Source organism: Musca domestica, unplaced genomic scaffold (genome assembly GCF_030504385.1).
Source record: "Musca domestica strain aabys unplaced genomic scaffold, Musca_domestica.polishedcontigs.V.1.1 8, whole genome shotgun sequence".
Lineage (NCBI taxonomy): Eukaryota > Metazoa > Arthropoda > Insecta > Diptera > Muscidae > Musca > Musca domestica.
This window is the reverse complement of record NW_026712409.1, coordinates 19,692,269-19,711,217: the sequence shown is the minus strand read 5'-3', so window position 1 is coordinate 19,711,217 and position 18,949 is coordinate 19,692,269. Positions and strand designations below refer to the sequence as shown.

The 18,949-nt window shown below is 36.9% G+C and overlaps 1 protein-coding gene across 1 annotated transcript in view; it reads left to right on the top strand.

Annotated features, from left to right (window-relative positions):
• LOC101900410 (uncharacterized) overlaps positions 1 to 18,949 on the top strand; it is an 82,190-nt gene that overhangs the window by 8,612 nt on the left and 54,629 nt on the right. The window contains exon 2 of the mRNA XM_059130826.1: positions 5,525 to 6,074. Coding sequence (XP_058986809.1) covers positions 5,909 to 6,074 — 166 coding nt within the window. The 5' untranslated portion in view covers positions 5,525 to 5,908. The remainder of the gene's footprint in view (positions 1 to 5,524; positions 6,075 to 18,949) is intronic.

Sequence of the window (18,949 nt, the reverse complement as noted above, 5' to 3'; positions counted from 1 at the left end):
AGGTCAAAAGTTAGAATAATCATAACTCAAGGCTGGGGGTATACATCTGACGGCATAACCGACCGATACTTTTTAACTTGTTTTAATATAAATTAAATATAAATTCTTTTATGGAAAATCGAAGCCGATATAAAATGGCGTTTTTTAAATTCACCCAAAATTTTTTTTGAAAATCTATGCGAGAAAAAAAACTTTGAATCTCCATGAATGAAGAGAAATAAACCAAACATAAAACCGGTAAAATACAAAATAGTAACAAAAAACGTTACATTTTTTGCGGCGAAATGACTGCAAAGTACGGTAAAGAGATGGTGGAGTAGTGAAAATGGAGCATAGTAAAATAGAACAGCTGATTTGGTGTGCGCAGAATCTCAACATTCCAACACCACCTATTGTTGCTGCCTCTGGCAAGAACTGCTCGACCAAAGGAATGTTGTTTGTGTTGTTGCCATCTAACCATTCAGTTCATCTACGACAGCGGTATCCTCAACAAGGATAAGCAAACCGACAAGAAAACAACGCGCTTAACTAAAACCAACAACAACCATTTACGTTACGATTGGTAACTTCTTTAACTGTCATCGTTGCACGTTTGAATTTTTCGATTAACCGGGACGAGGATAGAAACAAAAAGCGAATAACAAATTACAAGAAGTGGACAAACAAAACGTGAACGAGTCGGGACATTTGCTTAATGAAATAGCTCAACAACTTCGTGTTGTGTGTGTGTGTGATGTTGTTGCTGTTTGGTTTTTTTTTCTTCTGTTTCATTACGGTAAAAGTTTTGTTAAATTATTTACGTTGAGTAGAAATGACAAAATAGAGAGGCAGAGAGAGAAAAAAATATAACAAACGTGCTTAGAAATCATAGATTACCTTTTTGCTGCTCATTTTTTATTATTATTGTTGTGTTTAATGCATGAGACGGTGCAATAAACAATGTCCAGCTAAAAAAAGACTTAATGTCGAACTAACAACTGGCCTTATTTAGAATATTTACATGACTAATGCAAAAAAAAAGAGAATTAAATATGTTTACATGTTTATGTGACGAGTGTATTTTGGTTTATTTTGGGAAGGTTTTGCTATTCTTGGCGACTCAAGAAATGACAGTCTAAGGTCTTGTTCTGTCTCTACTGCGCCCTGTAAAGGCTTCCGAAATTTAAATACCATTAATATTTCAAATCTTTAATCCGAAAATATTGGTATCGTTACTATTCGAAAACTCAGCAATTTAAAACATACTATTATTGCTTTCATACCCATGAAGATAAATTTAAAAAAATTTAAAATTTAAAAAGCAATGACACAAACCACTTGTATTTTGTGTTGGTGCGCAAGGGGTTAATTAAAAAATAGTTTTTTTAATATTAATGATTTTTACCATTTTTTGGATAAATCAACATATTTTTAATAAGTATTAAGATAATAACAATTCTCCTAAATAAATTTAACAGGAAAATGACACAATTTCCCGATGAGGACGAATAACCAGAGTGGTGTTGGCGGTAGGGAAACTGCATGGAAAATGTTGAATTGCACAAAAACTATGCTAGCTGCGTCATTAAAGCGGCTCTTAAATGAAGGGTCTTGAGGAGTATTTTCTGGCTATATATGACTTATATTCCCAACTGATTTCAGATAACCGAATTTTCCGATTTTCTAACCAAAGTGGCGGTTTGGGTAGGGAAACTGCATGGGAAATGCTGAATTGCACAAAAACTATGCTAGCTGCGCCATTGAGGCGTGTCTTAAATGAAAGGTCTCGAGGAGTACTTTCTGGCTATATATGCCTTATCTGAAATCAGTTGGGAATAAAAGGCATATATCGCCAGAAAGTACTCCTTGAGACCTTTCATTTAAGACCCGCCTCAATGACGCAGCTAGCATAGTTTTTGTGCAATTCAGCATTTTCCATGCAGTTTCCCTTCACGGGCATATTGCTTTCGTCAAATAAATAAAAATTCACTTGGAAAAATGTGTGTATTATCGGCAATATATTGCGAAAAACAATTCCATAGCTTAGATTTTTTGTTATTCTTCCGATGTTTTGACCACAAACACTGCAGCCATCTTATTACCCCTTCCTAGCTAATTGTAACTTTCCAGCGAACCACACTGTCCGAGTTCGATTCGATTTAAACTAAAAACCGTATGAAAATATGGCTACTGAAATAGGTATTATATCCAAACAGACCTGGGGTCTAGATCGATATTTTGACGAGGCAAGTATCAAATGATCAAATTATCATTTGATACGGCCATTTGATACTTGCCTCGTCAAAATAACGGTCTAGACCCCAGGTCTGTTTGGATATATTACCAATTTCAAGACATTTGGAGCCTGACTGGCTGGTGCGCATCCTCAATGGGATTATCAGATTTGGTCCAAAATTGGTACATCATAATATTATTATGAAACTTATATTGAGTTCGTAGATGGCAGTGTGGGTAAACTTCCTCCCTCAAAAAAGGGTCAAAGAGAAAATGTATCTCAAATAAAAATGGAAGGATCAATCGATTTTTTGCAAACTTTGCGAATTCCAATATTTGTAACAGGTGTGAAAATGGGCAATATCGGACCACTCCTTCTAATATCTCCCCTAAAAATGATAAATTTTTCAATTTCAACTTTTGCATATCCTAATATTTTTATCCACTTTATATTTTGGGATAGCCTGAACGAACCTCGAACGAATACCTTGATAAAATTCAAAATGGGCATCCGATATGTTTATACCCTACACCACATAGGGGTAAGGGTATTATATATTTGTGCATTTGTTTGTAACATGGAGAAGGAAGCGAGAAAGACCCATAGTTTTGTCCATGCATCGTCCGTCCGTCTGTTTATGTATTTTTGTTAACAAAATGCAGGTCGCATTTATTATCCCATTGAGATGAAATTTTGCAAACAATAACTGTTTAGCTCAAGGACAATTGGTGCGAATCGATTTAAATTTAGATGTAGCTCACATAAATATCTTCAACCTATCTCGGGTTAATTGTGCACCATATGACCAACAACAGTCCAAATGACCTGCATTTTTGTACATCTGATCAGTCTAGATGCGAGTACATGAAATGAGGTTCAGATATAGCATATATGTTTTAAGTCCCTCACATGCGTAATATGCACACCACAAAAATGATATTTTGTACCAGATAACTTATGGGGTTCGAAAATGACTCTGCCAAATTTTATCGAGATAGGACCAGCTATATACTAACTCCCATTATAGGTTAAAATAAATATATAGGTTGAGCAACAAAGTCAAACGCCATAATTTTTACATCTTTTTTTTTAATTTTTATTGAATGAAAGCAAAAATGTCGGAAACAGCATCAATTTAAGAATAAGTTTCAATTTGTTCGAATTGGTCACCTTTGGCACGAATAATGCCCTGCCAATAAACTGCCAAAGAAACCGTCACACGTTGCCCGAATGTTGCTCTGCGGTATTTTGGCCCATTCCCGGCGAAGCGCTTGCTTGAGATGATCGACACTTTGGTATTTTTTAGTACCAACCTTGCGTTCCAAAATACTCCAGACACAATAGTCCAACGGATTGGTATCCGGAGATTTTGGTGGCCATTGTGCGCTGAAAATGAAGCGAGGAACCTCATTTTGTAACCATTTATCATCGGAGAAAACCAAATTCGGCAGTTCACCACTTTCGGCCAAGCGAAGCAACTCTTTAGCTCTTTTGAGTCTGTTTTCTTTCTGTTGCGGTGTAAGTTTTTGCAAATTTTCGAATTTCAATGGCTTTACCTCGAGGTGATTTTTCAATATTTACCGAATGGAATATTGCGATATGTTCAGCTCATGAGCCAATTTTTTGGCCACTGCGATACAGGTTTCGATCGAACCATTTCTGCTGATGTGGCTGTTTTCTTCCGCCCACTTCCTTGACGTCGGGTTACGCTACCAGTATCACCAACGGTAACGAGCGATGGTACGAGACACAAAAGATTTATTCACATTGAAATGCTGGAGTGCTCTAACGATAGCCACTTGTGGTTATCTAGGCAAATATAAAGAAATCATCACGAATAACTTTTTTCTGGAAAATTCTCAACAAAATACTTTTGAACGCTTGTAAACAATATAATGAGCTGTCACTGGAATAATTTTAACAGCTGTCGGACGAGTGTCCTGGAAATTACAGCAGTCTGAAGTTGGTTGCAGTTGTTTCATCTCACCCTGTATATTTATCATCTTAACAGCAGATCTTTTGTAGCAAAAAAGCTTGTATGTGTGAAATTTAAAGAGAGTTGGATGCTTATTCCGCTTCCTCAGAGGGTTTTGGTATCCAAAATCTTTAACCCTATGTGGGTGAGTTACCTGAAGAAATGGTCCGATCTCTATCATCTTTATAACAGATTTTGTGTTGATGTACATATTGAGATGTACCGAGTCTGAATGGAATCGGATGTCCATTTTACGTTTTATTACGAATTTCCAAAATTAGACCCTTTGGGGGAGTGGTTCCACAAGGAGTGGACCGATATATCACATCTTCACAGCAGATTTTGTGTTAGTAGATTTAATGGAATTTGTGAAATATGAAGAGAACCGGAGTTTATGATCGTTTTGGTTATTCAAAATTTTGACCTTTTATGGGGGAGGTACCAGAAACAATGGTCCGATCTCTACCATATTTATAACAGATGTGCCAAGTCATAGATGTACCAAGTCTGAATGAAATCGAATGTTAATTACGGGTTCTATGAGCTTCATGGATATTCAAAATGTTGACCCTTTGGGGGAGGAGTTCCACAAGGAGTGGGCCGATATATTCCATTTTCATACCAGAACTTGGGTCAATAAAAATGTTGTGATGTGTGTAATTTGAAGACAATCGGACTCTTACATCACATTTTAAAGGAGTTATAATTATTCAAAAATTTGACCCCTTTTGGGGCACCGATATGGTCCCATTTCGCACCTGTGTAGTAAAATTATTATTATTATTATTTTTTTTTTGAAAATTCCGACCTTTTTTGTGAGAGGTACAAGCTGATAATGCTCATTTCCGAACTCGATCTATGTTTGATATTAATTTTACGATGTACCAAGCTTATTCCAAATCGGATACTCCCTTTGAGAGTACGCACCAGCCAGACAGACGGAAGGACAACGCTAGATCGACTTCAAATGTCCCGAAACGGATTTGGTCCAAAGAGACCTGGGGTCTGAAACCGTTATTTCTATGAGGCACATTTTGATCGTATTAAATGATATATATGCTCTGTAGTCATATGGCTGAGGTTATAACGATTTTTATTCATATAAGTTCTCTAGAAGTGATATCATTTATAGAAGACATGTGAAAGGGTTTATTTACCCTTAAAAATCGCTATTTACAATAAATATCGCATTTTTTTAAGGAAAACCATCGATTTTGTTCGATAATTTTTTTAATACCTCACAAACAATTGCATAATGCCACAAAAAAGGCAAAATTATTGAAAAATATAATATAATTTAATTAATTTGTTTTTTTTCTTTCGTCTTTTTCTAGATAACAACATAGCTTATTAAAACGTCAGAGTTTCCCCCCGCAACTGCCTTAAAAGAAAACAAAATCAAAACAACACCGCCAACAACAAAAATCACATAATAAATAAAAACAACAACAACAAAAAATCGTGAGCTTCCTATATTTTTATCACGGACTTGTAAATTTAAACAACAACAAAAAAAAAGACTCTACAACAACAACGACAATTCCCAATTACAATAATTCGTTTTAAGGGTTGTGCTAAAAAAGAAATCTACGAAAAACACTCAATTACACAAGGAAATTACAACAATTATAACAGCAACAATAACACGGACTGCAGAGGAAAACTAAAAAATTTGAACAGAGCAGAGGAACAGCAACACCAACAACAACACCGCCAACATGGAGTCCATGGAATATGAAATGGCACGCAACATGACGTTGCTATTCTTTTTGGAACGTCTATTGGATAAGGGCGAGCCACGCACCGTTCATGATTTGTCATGTCAGTTTGGCAACAAAGAGTTTACCAAGGAGATGCGTCAAATCGCCGGCGGATCACAGTCAGGTAAGTGAAAATTTTGAAAGTATTATTTTTAATTAAAAATCCGTTAAGAATTGAAAACTGTGTCGATTATGACAAAATTCAAAATTTTATGGACAATCTGAAAACTGGACACTACATCGCTCATAGGTCGACGATAACAAATTCTGCTGGGTGGGTTATAACACCACATCTTATGGACATATGCAACTGAAACTGAACCCTTAATCGTTGGGTGGGTTATAACATCACAGACATCTCCATTCGCATTCACACCATTTGCAAGCAGACCATGGCAAGTTATTTTTTTTCCATTATATTTTTATTTCCTGAATTCCAGGAATTCCGACCATAAAATCACTTGGAATCTCTGCCGTTCGTTGTAGGTGAACGATCTCTGATGACAGATGTAATGTGAAGATCAAAACATGAAAATCTATTGTTGGCACTAGAGCCACAAACAATAACATTTTTATAACAGCATCACCTTGCATTTTCCTGCATCAGCCTATCCCCTCACCCGCTACCGTTGAAGAAACTGTATTTCCTTCAAATTTCATCTCAATTTCATGAAACTGTAGACATTCAGACCACCACCACCACCACTACCAACAAAAACATTGTCGTTTTTCTGTCACTTTGCTAACTGGCTGAGTTATTACCGGCAGACCGTGCACCATTTATGATGAGGTGGGTATAAGGGTGGCCCTAAGTGATTCAGGGATTTTCTTTCTCAAAAACATAAAATAATTCTCAGCTCTTCTATGAGAAGACCACTTCGTCTTCTATGAGAAGACCACTTCGTCTTCTATGAGAAGACCACTTCGTCTTCTATGAGAAGACCACTTCGTCTTCTATGAGAAGACCACTTGCTCTTCTCGGAGAAGACCACTTGCTCTTCTCGGAGAAGACCACTTGCTCTTCTCAGACTTGCTCTTCTCAGAAAAGACACCTGGCTCTTCTCTGAAAAGACACCTGGCTCTTCTCTGATAAGACCACTTGCTCTCCTCGGAGAATACCACTTGCTCTTCTCTGAGAAGACACCTGGCTCTCCTCGGAGAAGACCACTTGCTCTTCTCTGAGAAGACACCTGGCTCTTCTCTGATAAGACCCCCGGCTCTTCTCTGAGAAGACCACTTACTCTTCTCTGAGAATACACCTGGCTCTTCTCTGAGAAGACACCTGGCGGTTCTCTCAGAAAATCACTGTCTTTTCTCACTTGCTCATCTCTGAGAAGACCTCTTCTCGGAGAAGATCACTGACTCTTCTCGGGGAAGACCACTTGCTCTTCTTGGAGAAGTCCACTTGATCCTCTCGGAGAAGACCAATAGCTCTTCTTGGAGAAGTCCACTTGCTCCTCTCGGAGAAAATCCCTGCGTCTTCCATGAGTAGGGCATTTCATCTTCTATAAGAGAACCACTTGCCCTTTTCTTAGAAGGCCAATGTCTTTTCTCTGAGAAGTCCATTTGCCTTTTTCTTTCAGAGAATTCTGTAAGAAGTCTATTTTCTCTTCAGTAGGATCCACCCTAATATCCACATGTGGATGCATGTTATCATATAACTTGTTGTTTGGTTCGGCGCTTTTTTTCGATTTCTATTGAAATGTTTGTCGTTGTGCAGGTGTTTTATGTCATTGCCTTTCTTCGTGTTCGACATTGTGTTCGGTTGCCGCCACCACTTGGAGGTTATGTACAAACATCCAACCCCAAAATGCAACATTTAAATGCCTCAATTCCATTCATGGTATGCATATGCAACAGCCTTCTCTCGAGAAAGGTTGGTCGTCGTCAAGTGCCCTGATGGTTGCTGGCATTTCACCTCCCCCACTCCCAATGCACATCCAAGTCATTAACATTGGCTGCCTGGCATTAGGAAGACATATGTGTGTGAGAAATAAACATTGTCGTCGAAAGGCTGATATTTTATTGTTATTGTTATGAAAACAACAACAACAACACATTGTGATGTTGTTGTTGTTGTTTACAATTGATTTGTTTCTGTGAAATCACCTAAAAACTGCCAGCAACCAATTCAATACCAAATCATTCATTCCGACATCCATCTTAGCATCCATCCACGGCAGTCAGCTGGGTCTTAATTTATTCATACCCGTTGTTAGTTTTCTTTTTTCTTCTTGGGCGCGCTGGGCTTCTGGTGGCCTCTGGTTTATTTGCCATGGTGTCGGTGTTTAGTCCCAACACACAAAGACACCGATTCCACATGTTGCATGCCACGAAATGGCTTGTGTGAAATAAAGCCATCTTCTGTTGCTGGCTGGTATTTCCTGTATTTTTCTGAATCACATTCTAAATGGAGTTTTTCCCTTTGCTCGAATGGGGGAAGGAGGTCTCATATGGAGAGTGTGTGATATCATCAGCCATCAATACTTTTGTCAATTCTTTTGATTTTATTTTCTCGCTGGAATTCGGAAAGGAGATATATCCGCTGTTTGCATGTAACCACGACAACGAAAAATGCCAATAATTCTGTTTTGTCTTCCATTCCATCGAAGTAAAAGTAGGTGACAGATTCTGGTTGATTTGCATGGGGCCTTGTCTGTCTGCTTTTCCGACAAGTGTTGGAATAAATGACAGATGTATTGCCAAGAATTGGGTTGATGGTTATTTTCCGACATTGAACATAATGTGCTTACTCGCACCCCTAATATACGACCATGTGATAAATGGGCGAGTTTAAGGCCTTTTCTTGTCATATGCCGCGACAGTTTTCAATTGACAGTTTGACACATGTCATAATTTTTATGGGATTTAGACGCAAAATGAAAGAAAAAGAGTGATTTGAATTGTCTTGTTTTTCTATCCAAAAAAAGTGGAGATACCTGCAGAACAGATTCTATCAGAGGAAACCTTGTGGGAAGTCTTTGTTTTCTATGAGAGGAGCCTTTGGTCGTCTCTGAGAAGTCCTCCAGGTCTTCCGTTAAAACAACTCGGAGAAGGCTACTTGGTCTTATATTACAGAACCACTATTTCTACTACCACACCACTTGATCTAGGTCTCTAAGAAGACTTCTTGGTTCTCCTCAAGAAGTCCACCAGAAGAAGGCCACATGGTCTTCTCTAAGACGACCTCTTATTCTTCTCCAATAAGACCTCTTGTTCTTCTCCAAGAAGACCACTCGGTCTTCTCTAAGAGGACCACTAGGCCTTACTTGGTCTTCTCTAAGGAGACCTCTAGGTCTTATCTAAGAAGACCACTTGGCCTTCTTCAAGAAAACCACTAGATCTCCAAGAAGACCACTCGGTCTTCTCCAAGAGGACCACTAGGCGTTACTTGGTCTTCTCTAAGAGGACCACTAGGCTTTACTTGGTCTTCTCTAAGGAGACCTCTAGGTCTTCTCTAAGAAGACCACTTGGCCTTCTTCAAGAAAACCACTAGATCAGGAAGACCACTAGGTTTTCTGGTCTGCTCCAAGAAGGTCTCCTCTGAGAGAGCCACTTGGTGAAGACTGCTTGGTGTTCTCTGAGAAGACCTTCTGCTCTCATCTCTGAGAAGACCTTCTGCTCTTCTCTGAGAAGACCTTTTACTCTTATCTCTGAGAAGACCTTCGCTCTTCTCTTTGAGAAGCTCTTCTCTCTGAGAAGATCTTCTGCTTTTCTCTGTAGGAAGACCTTCTGCTCTTCTCTCTAAGAAGACCTTCTGCTCTTCTCTCTGAGAAGATCTTTTGCTCTTCTCTCTGAGAAGATCTTCTGCTCTCCTCCAGGAAGACCACTGGGTTTTCTGGTCTGCTCCAAGAAGGTCTCCTTTAAGAGGGCCACTTGGTGAAGACTGCTTGGTGTTCTCTAAGAAGACCTTCTGCTCTCATCTCTGAGAAGATCTTCTGCTTTTCTCTCGAAGAAGACCTTCAGCTCTTCTCTCGAAGAAGACCTTCAGCTCTTCTCTCGAAGAAGACCTTCAGCTCTTCTCTCGAAGAAGACCTTCTGCTCTTCTCTCGAAGAAGACCTTCTGCTCTTCTCTCGAAGAAGACCTTCTGCTCTTCTCTCAAAGAAGACCTTCAGCTCTTCTCTCGAAGAAGACCTTCAGCTCTTCTCTCGAAGAAGACCTTCTGCTCTTCTTTGAGAAGACCTCATACTCTTCTCTAAGAAGACCTCGTGCTCTTCTCTAAGAAGACCTCATGCTCTTCTCTAAGAAGACCTCTTGCTCTTCTCTAATAAGACCTCGTGTTCTTCTCTTAGAATACCTCGTGCTCTTCTCTAAGAAGACCTCCTGCTCTTAGGTCTCCACTGAGAAGACCTGTCTATTTGGTCTTCTCTAAGAAGGGGTCTTGGTTCTCTCGACACTTGGCCTTCTCTAAGAAGACCATTTGTTTTTCGCTAAGAACTCCACTTGGTCTTCTGTTAGTGTCCATAAATGGCATTTAAAATAGATGTACCATAGAGAAGTCCTCTCTATAATACCCTTTTGTTGGCAATTGTCATAAATATTTGTTTATTTTTTCGCAATTTAACTTTTTTACTAATAGAATGACCTTTGCCGACTTAAGGGATAACGACAGTGTTACAATAATGTCAGAAGGTGTAAAGCCCGAAATGTTAACAACATCACATTATCCTCAGACACACACATACCCATGGCTCTTGAGTTCTCCTTTAAGGAGGTAGGGTTGGGGGGATAAATACTTTGATCCGCCCCTCTCCCTGCCCAAAAATAGGGACACCGCAAACAGGACTTTCTTAAAACAACATTATCCTGACATACTAATATGTTTTGATATGTTTATAGTATCCTTGATAATACCTCTTGAGACTGCCATGAGACAAACCAACCGGCACACACACACCCTCACCCACATCCCCAAAGGGTAATAAAGTCTTAAGTTACCGGGTGAAGTGAGTAAAAAATTCATATCAACAAACACACATTCATACTTCCAACCACACACACACACATACTCGCACACTCACACATCTTCAATTACCAAATAACTGTCTCTTTGTTGGCTTTTCGATTTTCAGTTAAGAAAGTTGAATTGGCACTGACTCTCCCCCCTCTCCCCTCGTTTCTCCATTAGATATGAATGGGAAAAAAGAAAGTATGAAGAGGGGGGGGGGTGGGGGAGGGTTCGATGGTTTGTGTTGGTATAGAAATAGACGATTACGTGACCAAACTAGTCAATTGAAAATGAAATTATAATATCCGAATATTCGATATCGGTGAAATGCAAATGTTATGTAGTTGAAATTGTTGTTGTTCTTGTTTTTTTGGAGGGGGGGTTGGGGGTTGGAAAAATGCGAAGAATAACAAATTTTGTTGTACAAAGTTTAATGGATTTGTGGATTTCTTCCAGTTCCTCCATGGCCATACATATTTTAGGCGATGAGAAAAAATAGAAGGTGTGGTGGTGGGTTATCATTTTTAGATGATAACTCGTTAAATGGTGGCTTAAAGAAATTATCATATAATGGAAGTTGTGGGCACATTATTTCCGTCCGGTTTTCTTCGCACTTAATAAACGAATGGAGGGAGAGAGGTTGGAGCACCCACACTATTATTATTACTTTGTAAAAGTAGACAATTATCGAAAAATATTGTAACTGGGTAAAAACTGTTTTTCTTGTGAAAAAACCGATTATCGAAAACTAAGAGGTTTGCAAACAAAAAAAAAATGAAATAAATAATCCCATCTTGACGATGTTGAGGAATATTTTTTTTTCTATAGAAACAATTTTGAAAATGGACTTTTTTCTTTTCTACAGAAGAAGATTTTCATCGCAAAGATGGTCTTTTTATACCCTCAGCCATATGGCTAGAGAGAGTATATATCATTTGATACGGCCAAAACGTGCCTAGTCGAAATAAAGGTTTTAGTTCTCTTTGGACCAAATCCATTTCAGGACATTTCGAGTCGATCTAGCAATGTCCGTCTGACTGACTGACTGTTGCGCACGATAACTTTTGAAGGGAGTATTGGTCCAAACTTGGTACATCGTAATATTTTTGTCAAACTTAGATTGAGTGCGGAAATGGGCAATATCGGTCCACTCCTTCAATATTTTCAAAAAATAATTTCTTGCCCAGAAAGAGAAGGGATAATCGGATTTTGTTCAAACTTTGCAAATCCTAACATTTTTATCAGTGTTAGGTCAGGTGCGAAAATGGACAATATCGATTCTCTTCAGGGTCAAAATATTGATTAATTATAACTCTTAAAAAATTTGATTTATTTTATTAACCCATGGTCTGGTGTGAAGATGGAATATATGGGTGTACTCCTTCTGGTACCACTCCACAAAAGGTCGAAATTTTCAAATAATATATTTTCTGCAAAGAAAGAGAAGGGATAGTTTGATTTTGCTCCAACTATGCAAATCCTAATATTTGCATCAGTGCTATGTCAGGTGCGAAAATGGACAGTATCGGTCCGCTCCATCAAGTACCTTCCTCCAAAAAGGGTCAAAATTTTGAATAATTATAACTCTTATAAAATGTGATGTACGTGTCCGATTATCTTCAAATTGTACACATCACAATATTTTTATTAACCCATGGTCTGGTGCGAAGATGGAATATATCGGTGTACTACTTCTGATACATCCCCCACAAAAAGATCGAAATTTTCAAAAAATATATTTTCTGCACATAAAGTAGAACGATAATCCGATTTTGCTCCAACTTTGGAATTCCTATTATTTGCGTCAGTGCTTGGTTAGGTGCGAAAATGGACATTGTCGGTCCACGCCATCAAGTACCTCCCCCACAAAGGGTCAAAATTTTGAATAATTACAACTCTTATAAAATGTGAAGTAAGAATCCGATTGTCTTAAAATTTCACACATCCCAATATTTTCATAAACTCCAGATTTGGTGTTAAGGTTTCATAAACTCCAGATTTGGTGTTAAGGACGGTCCACTCCTTCTGGTACCTCCCCCAACAAATGTCGAAATTTTGTATATCCATTAAGCTTATAAAATGCGAAACTAACTTCCGATTCCATTTAGACTGGGCATATCTGAATATTTCCATCAACATAGGATCTGTTATTAAAACGTAAGAGATCGGACCATTCCTTCTGGTACCTCCCCTACAAAGGGACCAAAATTTTAAATATCCATGAAGGTCATAAAAGCGCGAAATTCGCATCAGGTTCTCTTTATATTTCACACATCACATTATTTTTGCTAACACAAAATCTGTTGTGAAGATGGGATATATCGGTCCACTCCTTCTGGTACCTTCCCCACAAAGGTTCGAAATTTTGAATATCCATGATGCTTATAAATCGCGACATTAACATCCGATTCCATTCCAGACTTGGTACATTTCAATATTTCAATTAATACAGGATCTGTTATATAGATGGTACAGATCGGACCATTTCTCCTGGTAACTTCCCCACAAAGGGTTCAAGATTATTGAAAAACAAAACGCTTAAAGAAATCGAAATATGAATCCTACCTTCTTACATTTTTATAAAAAACCCAAATATTGAGTTTGAATTTTTTATGGAAAAAAATTCAATGGAGGGTGTGCATTTTTCCCTATTGTGAAAATTTCAATCCTAAATAAGACTTTTTAAAATATTTTTTTTTTGAAATTGATGCTCCGACAAAAAATTGATAATTGAATTAAATGCCCTTGGAGAATTTCATATTTATAACCACCGCCAATAGCAAAATGCCATTAAAGGGAAATAGCTTTTGCTACAACACTTACACACGCACACACACGCACACTCTGACTTGTCCCAGTTGTAATATTAGTAGTGCTTTTCCAACAACAGACCGATTCTCCCCATTCTGTCGAACATGAAAAAGTTATGAACTCATTAGTTGAAACTTTAATGCCATTTAACACTTTTTTCTCTGTCCAAAATGGGGCAACGACAAAACCAAAACCGTCAGTGACGGTGGTAAGAAAGTGAAGGAAAGAAAACGACGACGGCTAAGACGGCGACAACGACCAAAATGTCAACACAATTTCCGTGCAAATGAAGTGATGTATGGAGGGGTTTTCTCCTCATGGCCTCAAAGACCATGAAAGGGGGAGGTTTGTTGGACATTCTTGTTGAAAATGCAAAATAATGACATTAACATCAATTTCAGTATATCTAAAATCCATTACAATAATAAAAGGAACACGACACGGTATTTTCATTTCGTTATGTTTTTTTTTTTTTTGATTCTGAGGGGGAGGCAATGCTGTTGCATGTTACCATTTCTAGGATTGGAAAAAAAATTCTATGGCGCGGAACATTTGGGTGAAATATTGGGGGGAAAAATGAAAAACGAGGCGAGAAAATATCACAACTTTGCTGACTATAAATGTCAGGCACTACCCCCACGTATTTAGAACAAGCGAATATGTTATAAACGCCGAAACATCAAAAAACAATTTGTATGATTTTATTTTGGTGTTAGAGGACACAAAGTCTTAGCGTTTGGAATTTCGTGGCATATTTATTTTTTGAAGACCAAAATTTGTTGGTAAATGTAAAAAAATGATAAGAATTATATTCATATGAAACAAGTAAGCAAAGGCTACAGTCGAGCGGGGCCTACCGTTGAATACCCTACAACACTATAATAAGTAATACAGTTTATATAGGCGAGATACTCGAATGAATTCCACAAGATATTGTGACAAATAATAAAAGAAAACCATCAGGTTTCGTTCTCTAATTTTCGAATAATAGCAACTTAAACTAATTTGCGCATTTCCAATTTATTGTTAGATGTTGCACGTAAATGGTCTTCCTAGATCTGGAACCAATATTTCCCAAAGACTTATAACATCTCAGAAGTGGCAAAAATTATTGGTTTTTGACTGAAACGTATCTATATGAGATACAGACATTTGACTATATTCTTCAACGAAATCAGCGTTAACGAAATAGTCAGAAGTGCGTCTTTCCTGTATTTGTGAATTCTCCAAAAAGTCACCGGAATGGGCATTTTCGTATTTTGTCTACAAAAGTTGGCAAACTATTTCACACATTGAATATTTTTGGATGGCCATCCGAAACTGCTTGGCATTTGCAATGTCCGGTAACTCCCATTCAAATGTGCGTGAGGACCGGGCGATAATTACGACCTGCTGACAATTTTACAGTTTTTTGGTCCATTTCAACCCCTAAATATATGGCGATCATCTCCAAAAAGAGTAGGCTTCTTTCTGACCCTCATCTTATCTCCATGCAAAATTTCGTAAGGATCGGGCCATAAATGCGATCTGTATATGATATCCTGATATCCTAACCACTTAGTTCTGTTAGCTGTAGAAATATTACCAAATGTTTAATTCAAAATGAAAATATGCCAAAAATATGACAAAATTGAAAAAATATGAGAAAATTTTAGAAAATCAATATTTTCATCTTTAGACAGATATTTTTATGCGATTTTTAGACGTTTTTTCTTTCCTGCCAAGAGGCCATTCTGAATTAATGAGAACTGTCGAAATCAGTTCAGCCGTTCTCGACATATAAGAGATCTTTCAAGCATATCTTCCTTGATAGACATATATATCGCACATATTTTGCTATATATCCGATTTGTTGGATGTAAACATCAATGTAAAGATCAGAAGTAACCTTGTCATGGCTTTGTGATTTCGCCGGGATTTAAAATATTCGCGGTTTAATGAAAAATTTTGAATTTTTTCAACAAAAAAAGATATGGTCTATTTTACCCGCTAAATATTATCCGATGACCACCCGAATTGGTAGGCTTCTTCCCTACCCTAAACTCTAGCTACATGCGAAATTCCGCGTCGATTGGTCTATAATTGCGACCTGTATAGCTACTGCAAAATCCGACATTTTTTCAGTATTTGGTCCATTTCAACCCCTAAACATTTGGCGATCATCTCCAAAAGCAATAGGGTTCTATTCTGACCCAAACCCCACCTTCGTGCAAAATTTCGTAAGGATCGGGCCATAATTGCGACCTGTAGCGTGATTACAAATTAACATGGACAGACGGACAGACGGACGGACGGACATACATAGCTAGATCGACTCAGCTCGGCGAGCTAGGAAGATCCATATATACTTTCCTATATGGGAAACCAATATTTCGTGGTGTTACATAATTTTTGGCCCAATCAAACTTATAATACCCCCAACACATAGTGTTGTAGGGTATAAAATGAAGTCATTACTCAGAAACCAAAGAATTTTTTTTAAAACAAAACATTTTTCAATACTAATAATACTAAAATAACATTTTCGGAAACAAGCCAACAAAAATTTGGAGCCAAATCAGGTGAATAACCCATTACAAGGTAATAACAACAAACTATCTCTTGCATTAACAGTAGGTAAAAAAAAAAAACAAGATAAAAGGTATTAGGCTTAGCCGACTGATGTATACGGCTTACCCATCGAATGTACACCCTATACGACTATTTAAATTTATTTTGACTTTTTTTATGATTATTCAAATTGTTCACCCTCCAATATTGTCCATTTCGTATAGTATAAATATTGCGACTTGCTAGGTTTGGACTATATTAGTTAATTCCGTCACTTTATATGAGATATGTGCTGATTTTTAGGAAAGGTTAAAATGTGCGTGAGGTAGACGATATAGTCGACCGAAATATTTAATTTTTATATTTCATCTAATTCTGATAAAAAAAATATTGATATGGGCAAAATAACAAGAAAATCGAAATTTTTATATTCAAACTAGCTGGCCCGGTCCGCGTTGCCGGCCCGTACTTTTAGTCTTTAAAGCATAATAAATCACGGATCTGACTTATGTAGGCGGAACAATTTTGATTATAAGTAATGACTCCATTATAAATACTCCAGTTTTGATTTTAAGTAATGACTTGATTATGAGTAATGATTCCATGACTAAATATAAATTAATATTTAGGGCAAAAATTATAATTACCTTCGGTTTTAGATATTTTGAATAGCCTGATCTTATTTTTCAGCTATAGGCTTTAATTTGAGTGTTAAATACCTATATGATAAAGAACATCTATAATAGCCCCATGTGAAAATTCAGCTCAATTTTTGATATTGTAAAAATTGAATGCTTTAGCTATAATTTGAAATTTGTAATTCCAACGTTTAAAATCCCGTACTGCGTGGTATTCAGTTTAGTCCACCTCATACTTGAAGGCAGAATGTTGTCAGAATAGCCAAAAGAATTACTCTTTTGCTCCGATTACCGTAAGATGGGCATTAATTGTTTGTCATTTAAATTGTGCGGTGGAGATCCAATAAAGTTACTTTATAATTTCGTATTTTGTTATGTTTCTGCCACAATTTCCGACTGAATGAGTCCCAGATTGACATTTCGGAGTTTATTTCATATAGACGTACATACCAAATCTACGTTCCCAACCAATATTCTCTTGGGGGTTACAAATTCAATAGAATACCAAATTTTCTTTTCTGACCACACATTGGTTGGGAAAGTGGACTTGGGGTATACTAATGTGGGGACTATACTTAAATAATATATACTTTTGTAAGATGATTTTCTACCCCAGGGTTTTTTACCCCAGGTAGCCTCAAGACTAAGATGTGCACTTTTCCGAAAAATAAAAATTTTATAAGAAGAGGTTTTCTTCCCCCTTAGAAACAAAGATGTCAAATAAGAGCCAAAAAATTAAAAAAGTGGCCAAGACCCCGAAAATACCTTAAATCATATGATGGTGATACCAAAACGTGATAATTTTTTGCAAAGATGGTTTCTTCTTAAATTATCAACATAAGCTAAAATTAGTACGAAAATATGATTAAAATGTAGAATATACTTGAAATCGGGTTGTTCCGTTATCAGGGGTTATGATCCATATTATGACCTGCCAAAGCGATTTAAGGTATCTTCATTTCATTTTTATATTATTCATTCAGAATTCAAACCAATAAAAAATGTACACTTCAATATAGAAAAAAGAAAAAGAATCTGATTTTTTGCGGCAAATTTTTAAAGGTGATTACTAAGTTTCTCGGTAGAATGTACTATTATTTTGAAATTCGATTCCATTGAAAAATTGTCGATTTTTCCCGATTCTAGAATTTTCGTAAAAAGCGACAACGGATAAAATTGTTATTTATAGATTTTATGTATTTTTTGGGTATTACGAATAAATACATAAAATCTATAAATAACAGTTTTATCCGTTGTGGCTTTATATTACCCAAAAAAAAACCTACACATCTAATTAGAATTCAAAAAAAAAAAAAAAAAAAAAAAAACACTACAAATGTACATTCGAAAATAGTAAGTCAAAATGGAAAAAAATATGCAATATAAAACATTACTATTGTTCATTTTAAAAGTCAAAATGAAAATGTTCAAATTTCACATTTTTACGCGATTTTTTTTGGATTTTATTCTTTTCTGCCAAGAGGCAATTCCGAATTTGTCTAAATCGTTAAAATCAGACCTGCGGTCTTTATGTTATAAGAGTAGTAACTAACACAACTTTCTTTTACATATAGAGAGTTAGATTTAAAAGTAGGCGCGTTCCTCAGCCCCTAAATAAGTACTTAGGGTTGGATGGAAAGCCAACAGCATCTCGTGTAATAATCCTCAAACCGGTATCTTCACTATTTTGGCAAATATAAAGATTTCAGATAAATCGTAATAGCGGGCGTAAAAGGAGGCGTGGTCAATATTTTTTTCTTCAAAAACCTAACTCGGAGTATGACGAACGTTTGTACAAAAAATTATGCAAATCGGTCCAGCCGTTTTCAACTGATTCCGTTACCAACAAACAACAATTGATTTTTATATATATAGATTTATTCGAAATCATAAATTCAATATTCTGACTTTTTCGCAAGTCATAAAAGATAAAATTATGACAGTATTGAAAATTGTGACCCTTTGTGGGTGAGGTACCAGAAGGGGTTTGCAGCAGATCTTGTGGTAGCAAAAATGTTTGTGTGTGTGTGTGTGAAATTTAAAGAGCGTTT